This window comes from Desarmillaria tabescens, assembly GCF_030435595.1.
Source record: "Desarmillaria tabescens strain CCBAS 213 chromosome Unknown EV420scaffold_6, whole genome shotgun sequence".
Taxonomy (NCBI): domain Eukaryota; kingdom Fungi; phylum Basidiomycota; class Agaricomycetes; order Agaricales; family Physalacriaceae; genus Desarmillaria; species Desarmillaria tabescens.
Window position 1 is genome coordinate 642,405 of NW_026848305.1, and position 15,543 is coordinate 657,947.

The 15,543-nt window shown below is 48.4% G+C and overlaps 5 protein-coding genes across 5 annotated transcripts; 3 read left to right on the top strand and 2 right to left on the bottom strand.

Annotated features, from left to right (window-relative positions):
- Positions 1-1,751: 1,751 nt before the first annotated feature.
- Positions 1,752-3,659, bottom strand: EV420DRAFT_1516299 (uncharacterized protein). The gene is made up of 5 exons (XM_060471935.1): positions 3,301-3,659; positions 3,135-3,239; positions 2,801-3,076; positions 1,964-2,750; positions 1,752-1,908 (listed from the first exon to the last, which is right to left on the bottom strand). Exons 1-4 carry the CDS (start codon positions 3,446-3,448, stop codon positions 2,011-2,013), a joined length of 1,269 nt encoding a protein of 422 aa, XP_060335540.1. The 5' UTR covers positions 3,449-3,659; the 3' UTR covers positions 1,752-1,908; positions 1,964-2,010.
- A 91-nt stretch (positions 3,660-3,750) lies between these two features.
- Positions 3,751-6,201, top strand: EV420DRAFT_1516301 (uncharacterized protein). Its single transcript, XM_060471936.1, has 3 exons — positions 3,751-4,578; positions 4,627-4,784; positions 4,947-6,201. The coding sequence occupies exons 1-3, from the start codon at positions 4,038-4,040 to the stop codon at positions 6,135-6,137; spliced, it is 1,890 nt and encodes a 629-aa protein (XP_060335541.1). The 5' UTR covers positions 3,751-4,037; the 3' UTR covers positions 6,138-6,201.
- A 2,112-nt stretch (positions 6,202-8,313) lies between these two features.
- On the top strand, positions 8,314-10,741 carry EV420DRAFT_1475893 (uncharacterized protein; the record flags this gene model as incomplete). Its single annotated transcript, XM_060469298.1, has 13 exons — positions 8,314-8,472; positions 8,528-8,582; positions 8,640-8,654; positions 8,814-8,862; positions 8,889-9,231; positions 9,323-9,407; positions 9,521-9,856; positions 9,907-10,029; positions 10,081-10,146; positions 10,200-10,335; positions 10,463-10,532; positions 10,583-10,665; positions 10,699-10,741. The coding sequence occupies 13 exons, from the start codon at positions 8,314-8,316 to the stop codon at positions 10,739-10,741; spliced, it is 1,563 nt and encodes a 520-aa protein (XP_060335542.1).
- Positions 10,742-11,270: 529 nt separating this feature from the next.
- Positions 11,271-13,983, top strand: EV420DRAFT_1263048 (phenylacetyl-CoA ligase; the record flags this gene model as incomplete). The annotated part of the gene is made up of 17 exons (XM_060467152.1): positions 11,271-11,441; positions 11,487-11,552; positions 11,740-12,103; positions 12,164-12,183; positions 12,242-12,368; positions 12,430-12,444; positions 12,492-12,514; positions 12,562-12,585; positions 12,646-12,725; positions 12,781-12,814; positions 12,867-13,002; positions 13,053-13,118; positions 13,167-13,302; positions 13,359-13,452; positions 13,516-13,627; positions 13,679-13,773; positions 13,834-13,983. 17 exons carry the CDS (start codon positions 11,271-11,273, stop codon positions 13,981-13,983), a joined length of 1,713 nt encoding a protein of 570 aa, XP_060335543.1.
- Positions 13,917-15,537, bottom strand: EV420DRAFT_1042104 (FAD dependent oxidoreductase). Its single transcript, XM_060465493.1, has 3 exons — positions 14,154-15,537; positions 13,994-14,094; positions 13,917-13,923 (listed from the first exon to the last, which is right to left on the bottom strand). Exon 1 carries the CDS (start codon positions 15,513-15,515, stop codon positions 14,250-14,252), a length of 1,266 nt encoding a protein of 421 aa, XP_060335544.1. The 5' UTR covers positions 15,516-15,537; the 3' UTR covers positions 13,917-13,923; positions 13,994-14,094; positions 14,154-14,249.
- Positions 15,538-15,543: the final 6 nt, after the last annotated feature.

Here is a 15,543-nt window from a genome sequence, read left to right on the forward strand (position 1 = left end):
TAAGAGATAACGGTAGTTAACGTTCTATGTGCATGACGCTGACGGGTGCTGAGTGACGATCAGCGTTTATCGTCCATTCACGAACAAGTATGGAAGCTTAGCATAACGAGCAAGATAAAGATCGAGAAGCTCCGCATGTATGCTGGTGGGGTTAGTAAATGCGTAGCTATACGTCATTTGCAACGTTCCCGAGTACAGGTAATTGAACCATTTGATAGGAAACGAGGAGCACCGCCCAAAGGGTGTCCTATAGAGAACAGGAACAAACCTTCCCTTGATGCATAATTTTGCCAAAAGTAGACCTGCCCTCGGAGATCAGCAAGCGCGTAGCAAAGGGACCATCAAGGCTAGTTAATCCTTTCGCGCTAGGAGAATCAGCGGTCGTCTATGAGCCATTGGTACGGTACATGTACAGCAGACAGAATTCCGTGACTGCACACAGCCTCCCGACAATGCCAATTCGTATCCCGAGGAGACGGTTTATGTACTTCTCCGGGTAGTAATAACAAGTCATGATCGGAACTTAGTTGGACAGAGAACCAGATATTTCAAGTTGCCAACACCGAATTAAAATAATGCTCCTCATCCGCCCAAGAAAGCATTATCCAAAGGTCCCCGTAGAACCAAATTTGGCTTGGGTGATCCACATACCAGCCAGAGTGACAAAGAGCATCTCTATAAAGCGTAGCGCCAACAGTGTAGGAACGAGGCTCTTCGAGCAACATGCATATCAAGAAAGATTCCGGAAAGATCTTGTCGTTAAAGCGGCTGCTGTAATCCACCAAACCGAAGTTATCGTTGCATAACAAAGTGTTAAAAGCCACGAACAGAACGCGAAATGTATTCTTAAGAGGTTTCGGAGACGCTTTGAGCACAAACACGATGTTTCTATTCGTACTTGTAAGCAAATGCGTGAACTTTGGTAATTGCAACGAAAAGCCGCACCTTCAAAAAACTTTTTAACCGAGACAGCACAATGAGATGATCAGTCGCTATCTGCCGTATAATTGGGTAGCGGTGATAAGGCACTACAATTTTCAAACGTATTAGTATAACATAGACAGCATGGACTCGGACACTGGGTATACCCCCCGACGCCTAACACGTGATAGCCGACACCCGACATTTCTGTAAACTTCGGAGGCGTCGTACATCCGTGCTTCGATTTACCAAAGCGGCTGCGGGGAGAAGGCAGTTTAGGGTAACAATGCGCTCCATTGCCAAACGAGTGTAGAGCGCGCCCCCGCCCATATGCATACGACAATCGCATTTCACATCCTACAAATATTCCCTCCGTTTGAAAGGCGCCACATCACGTCCAGGGTACCTTGAAACGGGGTGATACTTGCAGGCCCTCGAATACCGCTTTGGAAATAACGGGGCACAATATGAAGGAAGGCTACGAGCATGCGTCATAAGAAGGTAACCCGCCTACGTGATTTCAGTGAAGGAAGTTCGCGAGAATCACAAATGTCACTTGATGATCAATGCACATACATGATTTCATAGCGTTGGCAAAAGTAAGGGTATACCGTTGAAACTTTGCTGGCAGAAAAGAAAGAAAAGAAAAGAAGTCAAAAGAGTGGACGCGTATCAGCGAAAATAGGATGAGATGTATGAAAATGAAGTAGGAAGCGATATGATGATGGTAGTAGCACACACAGAGAACACAATGCATGAATAAGGGGTAATAATTCGGCTTGGGGGGCAAGTCCGGGGAGAAGAAAGGGAAGTACGTATAAACACGGCACAAAGAGTAACTAATGAAGGACCAAGAGGTGCCGGGATTGGATATGAAGGGTGTGCGGGAGGGGGGGGGGGAACATTGTTGATGTTGAGGGGTGAGAATATATGATAATAAAGTCAGGAATTTGGGTACTAACGGAGGGGAAAGATGCGAATATGAAGCTACAAATAACCCATGAGAACAGACCAAGAAATGACAGATGATATAGGGACAGACGCGATGAGATGCAAGAAAGTACGACAGTAAAGAACGGTTCCGTGCCGTCAGTGTGGATTGTCCTGCACGGTGTCGCCACTGTCACTCATCGTTTCTACCCGCACACCTCTTGACGAGCTTACGCTCCGTATATCGCGTCCCTCATCGGCTAGTTCCCTATTCAGCAGCTCGCCCCGCCTGTCATTACCAGGACTGTCCCCCTCTTCTACAGCCTGGCCCATGAAGTCAGGCTTCCGCAGCGCTTTCCTGAAAGCATCCGCCATTATTGCTGCGTCTGCGCCGGAAAACGGACCTGCATCGCCTGCGCTCCCTGACACCGTTGACGCCCCATCGGGTGACACTATGCTCGGAGCACGTTGCCCGTGCCCGACAGAACTCTGAGGTTCGCCCGCACCGGCGGCCAGGAGCGGCGAACCAGGAGAATTTCCCACTACATGCGCCATCATCGGTGATGAAGAGCCCATAGAGTTTCGGTTGGATTCGAGTTCGGCGTTACGCCGGCGTATCCGTCGGAGGATGAAAAATGCGAGTATGCATGATGTGGCAATGGCAAGGAAGCCGAGAACAACTATGACGGCGATGGCCCAGTGTGGGAAGCTGGAGTTGCTTCCACCAGACTGAACACTGCCACTGCCATTGCTCCCAGTACCAGACTCAGCTGCAGATGACGTTGTTCCTGTACTGGTGTATGAGGATGACGAGCTCGTTGACGAAGTTGTTGTTGATGATGATGATGCGGAGGATGTCGATGACATTGCCGAAAGGACAGAGTCGGCGAATGTCGTTTCTATTGTAAAATGAGGCGAAGAAAAGACAGTCATAGAGATAACAACTCACGAACTGCAGTAAAGTGGGTCTGAGTTAGTTCCGAGCCATCCAACTCTTTGTCGTTTCGCGTAACGACCCAGTAAAAGGTATATGTTAGATTTGAGCCACTCCAATCTGCGCCCCCAGTACCAAGCCATGTGTCGTTCACTTGAGCAGTGAGGGAACCAGCTTGATTTCTGGGGTTGGTTTGATTGGGAAAGAAGAGCAGCTGCTCTCTCGAGTCTGCGCGGAAAAGATAGACATTGACTTCATTCGTCTGAGTGAAATCGGGTAGACCAGAGTTCCCTGAAAAAGCCAGTGAGGATGGATATATATGGACAGTGCTAAAAAAGAGAACACGTACAGACGAAGGTAGCCCATTGATGCTGAGGAAAAACGGAATCTGCTGTAGGAAAACACGAAATGACATCGTTGCCAGAGTTGACCTCGCAATTGTATTCGGCTTCCTCTGAGAAAGATGGATCAGGCGACTGCACGGGAAAGAACAAAGAGCAGGTATGACGACGCACCGACTGCATCCTGGTCAACAACCTGCCGAGCATTCAAGGCCATTAGCTCGTGTATCCGACGTCGTTTTGGTGCGCGAGAATGCGAAGAACCAACATCGACTGGAGTCTGGGTAGGCCAGGGCGAATTTTCAGAGGGAGATGGAGACATTGAAGGGCAAAGTCTAGAGAAAAGTAAAGAATTACGAGGAAAAGTAGGATCTATATCGCATTATCCGGGGAGAAGGGGAGGAAAATGAGTACTTGCACTAGGCAAGAGGACGACGAGGACGACGAGCAGCGAAGAGTCCAAGACAGGTCACGAATGTTACGGCTCGTCACGACCGAGCCCTCACGCTCTCACGATGATACAATATTTGCAGTGACCCCGGTCACCCTCGCTTGCGTATGTAAGCGCAGCCATTTTTATTTCACAGCGACAACCGCGACATCAGATGGACATGATTGATACATGCCCATTGCCCACTGCCCAAGTACTGCTACGTAGGACAACTCAATGGTATCCAGTATTCATCCTACATATTCATCCAGTACCTCAGAATAGCATGGGAACGAGCCTCGTGGTGCCCTCGGTGCGGAACACATAACGAGCTAGGCTAAACTTGGCAAATAAATGATATAAATTTTAATTTTGAATTCTCAGGATCTTACGACACGTGATCGGACCGCGCTCACGCTGCCGGGTATGATGTCAATGTTCCCCCTTGCCTCCGTCCGCCACAACGCCAGTCAGGTTCACCATGTACCGTAACCTCCTGGCGCATCTCTCAAGGCCGACGACCTCCCTGCTGCTCGAGACTATTCAGGCTGCCCTTGCTCATCATCTTGCTCATCTCTCGCCGTTGCCGACACCATTGGCAGCGACCGCTGTCTCGTCACCGCTCTTTCTTTCGCATCCACTCACACTTGCCAAGCTCGATGCGCTCTCGACGGCTTTCCGACATGCGCTGCATATCAAATTCGACCTGCTTAAACGCGATGCCGAACAAAGGTCCGCACTGGGCGCCGTCTTCTCGCGAGCCGTGAGAACCCGTCTCGCTTTGTGGATCGATGCTCTTATTAAAGGCCTGCAAGGTGGGCAGCCCATCATGAGGCTCGCTTGTTCAACGGGCGTAATATTGGGGATCAATGATGTAAAGCTTACATCCCAGGGATTTGTCGAGAATGAAGTCGTGTTGTCATTAGCCGAGGTTATGGACCTTTTCAAGCATGACACGTTCCCTCTTCCCTCCCCGAGCGGTGCCGGAGAATGGGAGAAAGAGTTTCACCCTCAGGGAGATGGTGAGTGGATATCCATTTATAGTATTTCCCGACTCACTTCCTCTCCAGTAGATTTGTTGTCCATCGCATTGATATTTTCCTCGCGCTCCCTGCCTCTGATCTCCGAAGAGAAGCTTAAAGCCCTTCCTTTGGAAATACTGTCGCAGTTATTGACGGCCACCATATCGACCGCTTTCCTTGCTGGCAAGTTCCTGTCCTCGGCGCCGGTATGTCGTTTCACTTATTTCTTTACTGCCAACACCCATGCGGAAATGGAAAATCCCTCTTACAATACTGTGAGGAACGGTTCTAGACGTCCTCAATTTCCTCATATATGGGCATTGGCGGTGCACGTCGTGACAGTCCGTTCACCCCATTTTTAATTTAAGCAGCCCGAATCCCCGATAATGGCTTCCGTCGCCTCACTCTCAAAATTATCCAGTCTCGCACACTCTCTCCTTTTGGACTCGCGGCCAAAAGACGGACTTGTGACCGCCCAAGCCACACTCACGACACTACGTGAGATATGTGCCCACGTTGAATCGGACTATCGAACATGTCAACAGGAACCCAAGTCCACAGCACTGCCGTGGTTGATGCTTAAAACTCTCCTCTTCTCAACAATTATGATTGTTGAATCTGTGCTATCTTCTGTCATCTATGTGCCCCCGACTTTGACGACAACTTCCATTGCCCTGACAACTCTCTTCGCGCTCTCCCATCTAGCGTTTGTAATACAGCAATTTGGCGGTATCACCACCTCTGGAGATGGATTCAAGGAGTTGAAAAAGACGGTCTATCTTGCATTGGATATCGTCGCTAGCCAAGGTGATGGAGAGGGGGAGAGGTTTGTATCTGAGCTACGAGACCGCAATACTAACTCCCAAGATACAGCAGAGTTTGTCCTTGCGAAGAAGGCCTTTGTGCTGGCATGTGTCGAACAGCTGGTTCCAGTGCTCAGCGCAGAATGTATAGAGCGGGACATATGGCCACTCTGCGAGTCTCACCTTTCTGCACCGAGCCATCGAGAGACGTATGAATCAGCACATTCAGTCGTGCTCGCTGTCTTGAGCAATAATAAGGACGCCGTCGAACGCATGGTGCCATTCTACACCGAGTGTCTACTTGACAATTCGGGCAACGGTGGCCTAGACACGCATCAATTGTGCTTAGCCTTCTCGACACTCGTCCGGTGCGCGTGTGAGAGTGGTGATTCTGCGCTAGGATGGTTTCCGGTTGATTCTCTTATCCGTGAGATCGAGCGAACTCGGACAGATGAGAAAAAGGCGAAGAAACTGAGACTCGGGTTGATATCATGTGTGTCCGCTGTCCGAGGTGTGCCGATGCTTGAGAGGATTTTGGTGGAGGTTAGACGCGTTTTAGGTGGGAGCCAAGGGAAGGGCACCGGACCATCTGTTAGTGCCAATGACCTCATGGAGGAGGTTGAGAAACTGGCAGAGGAGATTATTCATCGTGTGGGAGGCGTCGATGGTGAGAAGGAGTTTGTTATCCGATGGTGGAGTAAACATAGGGCAACTTTCGCCGTAGATAGGGAAGACACCGAGTTGGCGCGGTTGTGACTTTGTGTACGGTATCTGTTATCAATAACTATGAGCCTACCCCGGCTGTTTGCGGCTCCGTCGGCTCTCGGATGGAAAACGTGTTTGATTTCGGCCGGAGCCGTAACCACGTACTTCCAAACTTCAATGTATGTCCAGCGATCACCTCAAGTGAAGTTTTTCTGTGCATGAGTTCGTGGCGCAAGGCATTCCTTGCCTTCGATGCTTCAAGCATCAAGCTCTTCATGCGTCATGCCTCTTCGTCAACCCGAACAAAGACCATATTCGCTGAGGTTGAATACTATTTGCTTGATGAAGGCAACGGCTTCGTCTCCTCCGCGGAACTACTATTTACCATGGATGTGAGTGTCTTCTAGTCTCAGAATACATATATTTGTGATCTCACCTGCCATCGAGCTCGGCTCAATTGGTCTCAATTGGTTTATCGTGTTCTCATGGACTCCATTACGGATACAATGCTAAAATCGGGGTATTTCAGATGGCGGTACTGAACGTACTGAACAGTAGTAGTCCACCCGAGAATCGTTAACGATCTTTGAGCGGGTCACATCTAGCGCTACGATAACGTTGAGTGAGTGCCCGAGGCCGACGACATGTGTAAAGGTGTCTACATCTTTGTTCACCAGACCCACATGGGTTAGAGCCTAGCTGTAAGCATGTCTTTCTGATTATCTATGCACTTGGGTCTACATAGTAATGGGTACTATTCTAGTTTGTATCACGTTCATCGGCTTGAGAGCGCTTGGCCCTCGCTGGAACTTGGCTCTGACACATCACAAGAGGCTTCAATGAACGCGATTCTACAAGTGATTCTACACCGAGATTCTGCCGGGATTCTGCGACTGCTTGACTGCTTATACTCTCGCTTCGAAGATACCGGCCACCGATTCAATGCGAGAACGAAGTGCTTCACGTCACATCGATTTTCGATTTACCTTTTAAACTCACATAAGGGCCCTGGTACACATCAGTGTGCGTCCCAAATTTTTCCTGGGCTAAGCGATAGTCGCTCATGCGATGACGTTCACATTCAATGTTCTGTTCTCTACTTGCCTTTCCATGATGGCGTACACTGACTCAAAAAGGTACTGATCTACACGGCCCGGGGATCTTGGAGCTCGCGGAGATCTCGCATAATCACTTGCGCTTCCGCACTGAGCGCCATTGCTTATTGCCACCTTACATATGAGCTGACCTAGCGTAAACTGGAGCTTTATCGTGGCGATGACCGCTGACCCACTTGGTTGTATGCTGGATGCACCCATGGCAAGTGACGCAATCTTCATCGTTGAACGACTCTTGGAACTCCATAGATTGCGGAGCAAGAACGAGGCTTCAATTGACTTCATCCCTGGATAATCCACGACAACTTTATCTCGTCCCCAGACTCGGGTTCGGAGCTATCCAGTTGCACATCGATACTCGTCGAAGGCTCGAAGCTCGATAGCATTTGCAATTGCCATGAGGACCCATGTCCGTCTGATCATTTAGAGAAGCGTCTGATGCTTTTATGATCAATAGGCCGGATCCCCTTGCAGAAAAATTAATGTCACAACGCCAACATAGGTTACCCACCTTGTTAACAAGTTTAATCCGGGACTTCAGGGCAAGGAATCTGGTGGACCCGCAGGTGATTCGAGCCCTGTTGCCATCGAATACTAATGTTTGCCTTTTTCTATCAGATCCTTTAGCATCAGATACAACAAGTATACATATCCGACGGGCTCCGACCTAATATTGCCTGACAATCCAATCGTTCCTGGCTTTTTGAATCAGAAATGATTGAATGCCGGACCGGCTAAAATTCAAACGCCGGGTCTTGGCTACTAGAAGCCCGATAATGCCCATCAGTATTTCGAAACTGTGACTGCATTCCGCTGGTATTTAGATCCAGACCAGAGCCTGCATCTCGCTGCATGGCTTCTTCCGTCAATCGGATTGAGTAGCCTGCAGGGGTAAAGATATCTGAGAAGTATATCCAACGGTGCTCGGATCCATTACAAAGAACCCACCTTACTACCAAACTCTCTCCAATCGTCCCTCGCGTTGTAGGCCCTTAGCGCGATCCGGTACCTCCGATCCAAGCAAAAAGGACTGGAGGAGCAATATAAATCTCCTGTCGGCGCCAATAACTCGTGTCGCCCTTTCTTCCTCTCCGTCACTCCTGTTGTTATATATGGCGTCGACAACGTTCTTGGAGACCACTCTCACCATTCCTGATAATTTAACCATCTCCCAATTTATGTTGGACTGCCAACATCCTTTACGACCCCAGCGAGGCGACACACCATGTTTTACAGACGATAATTCAGGTCAGATTGTTAATTTTGACGAAGTGAGTGTCGTTACCGTTGTTGCCCGTCTTGTAATTGCCCCTGACCGTGACTCAGGTAAAGCTTCGCACTCAACTACTGGCTGCTGCATTGAATACCAGGTATAACCTTTGTCAGTTTTCTGTTCGACGTTATTGTTTCTGGACTGAATGTCACAAACTACGCGTAGCCGACAACGACGTCGGTAAGTTGGTCCTCATGGATGCCTTTCTGGAAGACGAACTTACCAACAGTTGCTTGGTTTCCAGTTCTGATCTGTAGTCCCAATCATGTTGGTCAGTATCATTTGGCCTGTCCTTGTCGCTCAACGCCAGTCATTGAGGCTAATACTTCAAACACTTAGACTACGCTGTTGCGACTTGGTCGGTCCATCAGATCGGCGGTATTGTCACGTAAGCCTCCCGTTTCATTTTGGTAGAGTGCTACCCGTTCACAAGGAGGCCATATGTAGTCCGGCCAACCCTGGATTGACGCCGGAGGAACTATGTTATCAGCTTCAGATCACCAAGGCTTCTTTCATCATAGTCCATTCAGCTGCGGTAATTACCGCACAAACAGCTGCTCGGAAATTCAACTTCCCCCCGACACGAATCATTTTACTCGATGATTGTGAACACTATGACCTATACAGCGTCCCTGAACTAATATCGGAGGCCTTGATTAATCACTATTCCTTCTCCCCGAAGACTTTGAAGCCCGGGGAAGGCAGTACTAAACTGGCTCTATTGATGCTAAGTAGTGGGACGACTGGGAAGCCGAAGGTGAAACGTCTATGTTCCTACGTGCCTACGATGGCTGACGCAAAGAGTTAGGCTGTTAAAATCCCACACCGCGCTATCATTGCTAATTTAGTTCAACTGGCAATGCATCACCAAGTGTACACGTATCACAAAGAGCCTGTCCCGAGGATTCAGATGCGGGGATAGTTTACTTGGAGGTATGCCAAAATTACTCGCAAACTGTTCGTATTGCTCACTAGCATCAGTGCTACCTTTCTTTCGTAAGAAGCGTATTGAATAAGCGAAATACCATTTCATTAACACCGCTTAGATATCGCCGGCTTTCTCCTATCTGTAAGCACACATTTCACTCTGCCGCCGTGGGCTGAAATGCTGAAGCGTGGACACGCAGATGCATTTCCCAGTGTTTTGCGGGGTAGGGAGGACTGTAGTCCGCTCTCTATGGTGCTGGGACTAAAGCAAATATTACAGATGTCCGTAATCGTTGTTGGCCGATTTGATTTTGTCAATATGCTGCGAAGTATCGTTCGCTACCGTATAACTGATTTAGTGTTCGTCAACGGTGTTCAATCTCTCCTCGCCGCTAATAACCTTTTACAGACTCGTACCTCCGCAAGCTGTTGCATTATGCAAGGTGTGAACAGCGGTCAGTATTTCATCCGTGCACCAAGCGCTGATTCGCATAAAAGCATTCAGCGGCGAAATCTTACGACATGTCGAGTGTAAAATGTGTAATCGTTGGTGCTGCTCCCATGACCAAGGAGATTAATGCCCTTCTTTTCGACGTCTTTCCCTCTGCCCAAATCGGACAAGCATATGGTTAATTGTCTCCGAGATATCAAGAGTTTCTACTGATATGTTCATGCCAAGGTACCACCGAGACGCCTGCCGTGCTTGCTACAGTGCATTTTGAGCAACAGAGAGGTCCAGTCGGGAGTAAGGTGCTCTATTACATGACTCGGACCCTATTAACGACGTTCATCTCACAGGCGCGGGAAGGCTCTTGCCAGGTGTTGAAGCGCGCGTCGTGAAGTTCGACGGCACCTTTGCTCGACTTGGAGAGCCCGGAGCATTGGAAGTTCGATGTCCCAATATGTCTCTCGGCTATCTGGACAACGAAGAAGCGTACGTGAAATCACCCCTTTACATTCATTTCCCAGGATGAAATGTCAGATGAAGCACCCTCGAAACCTTCCGTGACGGGTATGTGAATCTATACGGTTATAAATCACTCAAACCATCAATTCTTCAGATGGCTACGTACAGGTGACGAGGTTATATTAACGAAGGACCGAGAGGTGTATATCGTTGACCGCATAAAGGTGTGACATCAATTATCTATCTTTTTGAATGATACTGATCAATAAAGTAGGAATTCATCAAAGTGAACGGGTATCAGGTCGCACCTGCGGAGCTGGAAGGTTGCCTATTAGACCACCCGGATGTGATTGAATCGTGTGTCATTGGTGTTCCTCATGGTTACTGTAGGTCTAGCTCTCTTTCCAGGAACTCCAAGTTCACTGTCTTATAGCTGGGGAAGTTCCGTTGGCATTTGTTGCGTTGTCGTCGGATGCGAACAAGCGTATTCGACGGAATCCATCCGCCTCTAGGGCTATCAAGCAATCTATACTACAGGTGAATTGTTCTTGAATATTCCAACCGTGACCATAAGTTTACGAGACGCGGTACATACAGCATGTCACAAGAAATAAAGTCAGGTATAAGCACCTCGCTGATGTCAGATTCGTTCCAAGTATTCCCAAGACCGCCAGTGGGAAAATCCTACGGAGGCAGTTCCGTGAGCAGTCCAAAGTTGTATGTCATGTTCTTCCGGCGAAGTTATGAGTAATTACCAAGTGGAGAGGTTGTAACTTAACTTATGTTCAGTCGGACCGGCACGATCATCGTGCGGGGTGACATGTGGGGAAATATGTAATAATACACAACCACGTCGTTCTCTTCAGCGGCCCGGGTTTGTGTACTTTATCCAACAGAGGCTCATGCTCCGGAGATCAACAAGGCAACACTATAGGTAGAGACCGACATCACGGAACTCAATCATGACTGAGATACGTACTCATGTTGGACTGCCTGCAGTTCCCGATAATCTTTCCATTCCGCAATTTTTCCTCGATGTCCCACATCATGTAGCCAGGCCAATAGAGAAGGAAGGGACGCCATGGTTGATAGAAGATACCAGTGGACAGGCGATATATTTGGAAGAGGCAAGTGTACAAATCGGATGCACGACTGTGCGATGATGTTTGGTTAATTAGGTCCGTTCACGCACAAACGCTCTGGCTAATGGATTGAAGCATCAATACGATATTGGTACGACGAAAGTTCCCGATACATGTCATTCGGCTCATCAAATAAATGATATCCATATACAGGCGAGGATGATGTCGGTACGCGGCAATCTTTCCAGTCTTTGAGGATTGTGCCTAATTTGATGCCATGGTAGTGCTTTTGTTCAGTCGTAACCACATCGGTATGCTCCTTTCGATAATCGTATGATAATGTATTGAGAAACTCGCTGTTAAAGATTACCCTATGGTCATATGGGCCGTTCACAGAATTGGTGGTATTATATCTGGGGCTAATCCCGACTACACCGCTCAAGAGCTAAAATACCAGCTCGAGATCAGCGGAGCAGTCCTTATCGTCACACACCCGGATGCACTTGACATTGCGGTATCAGCAGCTGAGGCTATCGATGGAGCCCTACTCGACCGGATTGTACTGCTTAGCGCGCGTACTCCATCCGACCCCACTAATTCCTCTTATGTCACTTTGGATGAGTTGGTGGCGCTGGGCCTATCAAAGCCACTTACCTACATTGAACCCAAGATAAACGGAAAGACAAAACTTGCTTTTCTGAGTTTCTCTTCAGGTACAATTTTGCCACTCTTTCTTTGGCCGATGTTTACTGCCTGTTTCTGAAACTCTACAGGCACAACAGGAAAACCAAAGGTTGGGCATGATCTTGATGCGGTATGAACGCGGTGGATATTGATCTTCCAGTACCTAGGCGGTCGCAATACCACATTGCTCAGTGATAACGAACGTTATACAAATGGCCGTTCATAACAGAGTTAACGAAGAATACACCTCATGGGAGAATAGGAGATACAGACCGGGTGATGTTGCGATGTGTGGTGAGTTTTCAATCTCTCGAGATGCAGAGCATGGGTTCCAACATTTCGCACATTCTCTTAGTACTCCCGTTATACCGTAAGTGCTGAGTCAACTGTGTTTCATGAATTTTTACTTTGGGGCAGATATTTATGGCTTGGTGTTGAATGTAAGGTTCAATGGTCATCTAGCGCTCGTCTGACACCGTCTAACTAGCTGCATTTCATCTTGTTTTGTGGAGTAAGCGGGGCCAATAATCCGGTTAGAATAACTCCTCGGACTGACGACATGCCTTGGCAGATGTCTGTGGTGATCGTTCCGAAATACAACTTCATTGGGATGCTAGATAGTATCATTCGTCATCGGGTAACACATTTGATGTAAGTGTTTCCTCACCGGGTACTAAATGACGCCGGCACGTAATTTTTCCCCTAGGCTTGTTCCGCCACAAGTTGTCCTGTTATGCAAAGTCAGCCATGAGGTTCTCACAGTATGATCTTCACTTACGAATCTTATCTCAGCATCCCGTGGTAAAACAGTACAAAGCGAAACTACAAGTGGTTAGAATGATTATGGTTGGAGCGGCACCACTATCGGGGGAAGTGAATCAACAGTTATTCGAACTGCTTCCCGATGCCCATATTGGCCAGTCCTATGGTACTTACCGTTTATTCCAACGTGTATGCCCCCTGTCGACAAATCATCAGGCATGACGGAAACTTGCACAGCGACATCCTCATGGCCGGTTACTCGTAAGCGCGGAACATCCGGAAGTAGGGCGTCCCATAATCATGTCGTGATGTCGTTCATAAAAATTTCAGGCGGAGGACAGCTACTTCCTGGAGTGGCGGCGAAGGTAGTAAAATCGGATGGTTCTCTCGCCAATTACGGTGAGCCGGGGGAGTTGGTCATTTGGTCGCCATCGAACGCGCTGCGGTACCAGAATGATGCACAGGCGTGAGTATAGTTCAACTAGATCCGCTTTGTAGAAGCTAAATAAAGTAATGAATCAGATCCAAGGACACATTTATCGATGGATGGATACGCACCGGCGATGAAGTGAAAATAGATAAAAATGCCGAGCTCTGGATTCTTGATCGTATGAAGGTGTGCTGCAATATGCCTGGTCCGGGACGCCCACTCCAGGCTCCGGGATTGATGTCTTTACAGGAGATTATGAAAGTCAGAGGTTTTCAAGTAGCGCCGGCAGAGCTCGAAGGGTGCATTCTAGATCATCCAGACGTCTCCGATGCTTGTGTTGTAGGATTTCCAGACGAATACAGTCTGTCCTCTGCTCTCTGCCATGGTTCTACGTGACTAATGTCCTCTGTAGGCGGAGAAGTTCCGCTCGCATTTGTTGTCCTAACAGAAGAGGCAAGTTCCAAGGTTCTAGAACGAGGTCCACAGATCAAGGATTCCATAATCAAGGTATTTTTTATCGCAATCTCTTTTTTGCAAATGTTTGAGACTTGACCCTATAATTTAAAGCATGTCGCCTCAAATAAGGTCAACTACAAACATCTCAAGGGTGGAGTTGAATTCATTTCGGCGATACCGAAGAATCCTAGTGGAAAGCTGCTCAGACGTGTGTTGCGTCAGCATGCCTCATCGCTCAGAAAGAAGGAAGCCAAGATGTAATGCTGCATACCTCCAATCGCGGTCCATTCGTTACCGCATTATCTGCTGTATTTATGCGTTTACATTTGAAGACCTAACGAAAGACGCCGGCATAAAAGAACGCACTGGAATCTGGTTGATATGAAATCTGCATAAGCACATTGTGCGATGAACGAAAGTTATAAACGTACGAGACTCAAAATTGAGGCGATAACAAACTGTACAGTCACATATACATGTAATACAGGCCTGGACCTATTAGGAGAATCTCGAGGGGTCTAGTTTCTTCAAATTTCCACATCGGATCTTGCCATCCATAACGAGCTCACTGATAGCTTTCGCAGTACCTGGAGCATTGCAGATCCCCTAGTAATAGAGCGTTGATAAGGGTAATGGGGACGAAGAAGCAATGGACTTGCCCAGCATGTATGGCCAGCTGCGATGAATAGACCCTTAGCAATCTTCGTTGCAGCCCCAACTAGGGGATCGCTGTTGTACTTGACAATTGGAAGGAAACACGCTTGTCGCTTGTCCACCGTCCCTTCACTGAGCTCCTTAGATATAGAACTGACGTGCTTGCGAATGCTTTCGCATGCGGCCTCGTCTACCTCTACGCCGTCCACAGTCTCCGGAAGTGCGGAATCATCACCTGGACCACAGGCATATACCTCATTATTTGGTCGAGCGTATACCTCTGGAGTAACTCTCTTCGCGTTCTCGCCGGTCTGCTGTAATGTAATTTCTGTGAATAAGGCATATGGCGCAATGATGGTGCCGGGAGTCGCCCGAATGGTGATACTGTGCGCTCGTGTTCCGGTAACGGGAAGTCCAGGGACCAGTGACGGCGACCAGGCTCCGGCGCAGAGGACAACATCGGTTGCGTCAATTTCGACCTTCTTCTGGGTTCCCGGTTTGTTGTAAACCACACCAGTGACTCGACCGTCAAGTTGTTTAATAGAAGTAACCTTTCCGGAAACAAACTCGACGCCCTTTTCTTTGGCGAGATCCAACATGCTCGTCGTGAATTGATACGGGTAGACTTGGGCAGTTTCCCCGGTAGCAGCCATGGGCGAATACGCATCAGTGAGACTATCTCTGACCCAAAGCAAATCGTCCGGTAGACCTTTAGACTTGCGTTCTGATTGGGAAACATCACAATCCAGTCCAAGCGTCTTTTCCAAGCTTTTCCTTTTCCCGCCCTTGCCCACACCGGATCCACTCTCCTCGCTCAAAAGCCCTCTGCCTTCCCAGCTGCCGGTTTCGACGTATCTCCAGCCCCATCGTTCTTTGCCATTGTGCTTCTTCGCGAGTTTGACGTGTTCGGCGAAGGATACATCTACCAGTTCCTTCGGATAAGCCCATTGGGCTATCAATCCGCCCGCTTTGCCGGAGGCTCCCTGAGCAGGGCCGTTGATTGAGGCTTCGATAATGCGGACAGTAGTAGAAGGCGAGAAAGAAGGATGGCGAGAGAGGTAGTAGGCCGTCGAGCATCCAATTATCCCTGCACCAATGATGACAATACTGCGACTTGGGGTAGTATCCGTGGAGGTCATGGTTCAATAATGAAGAGTTCGGTGATGC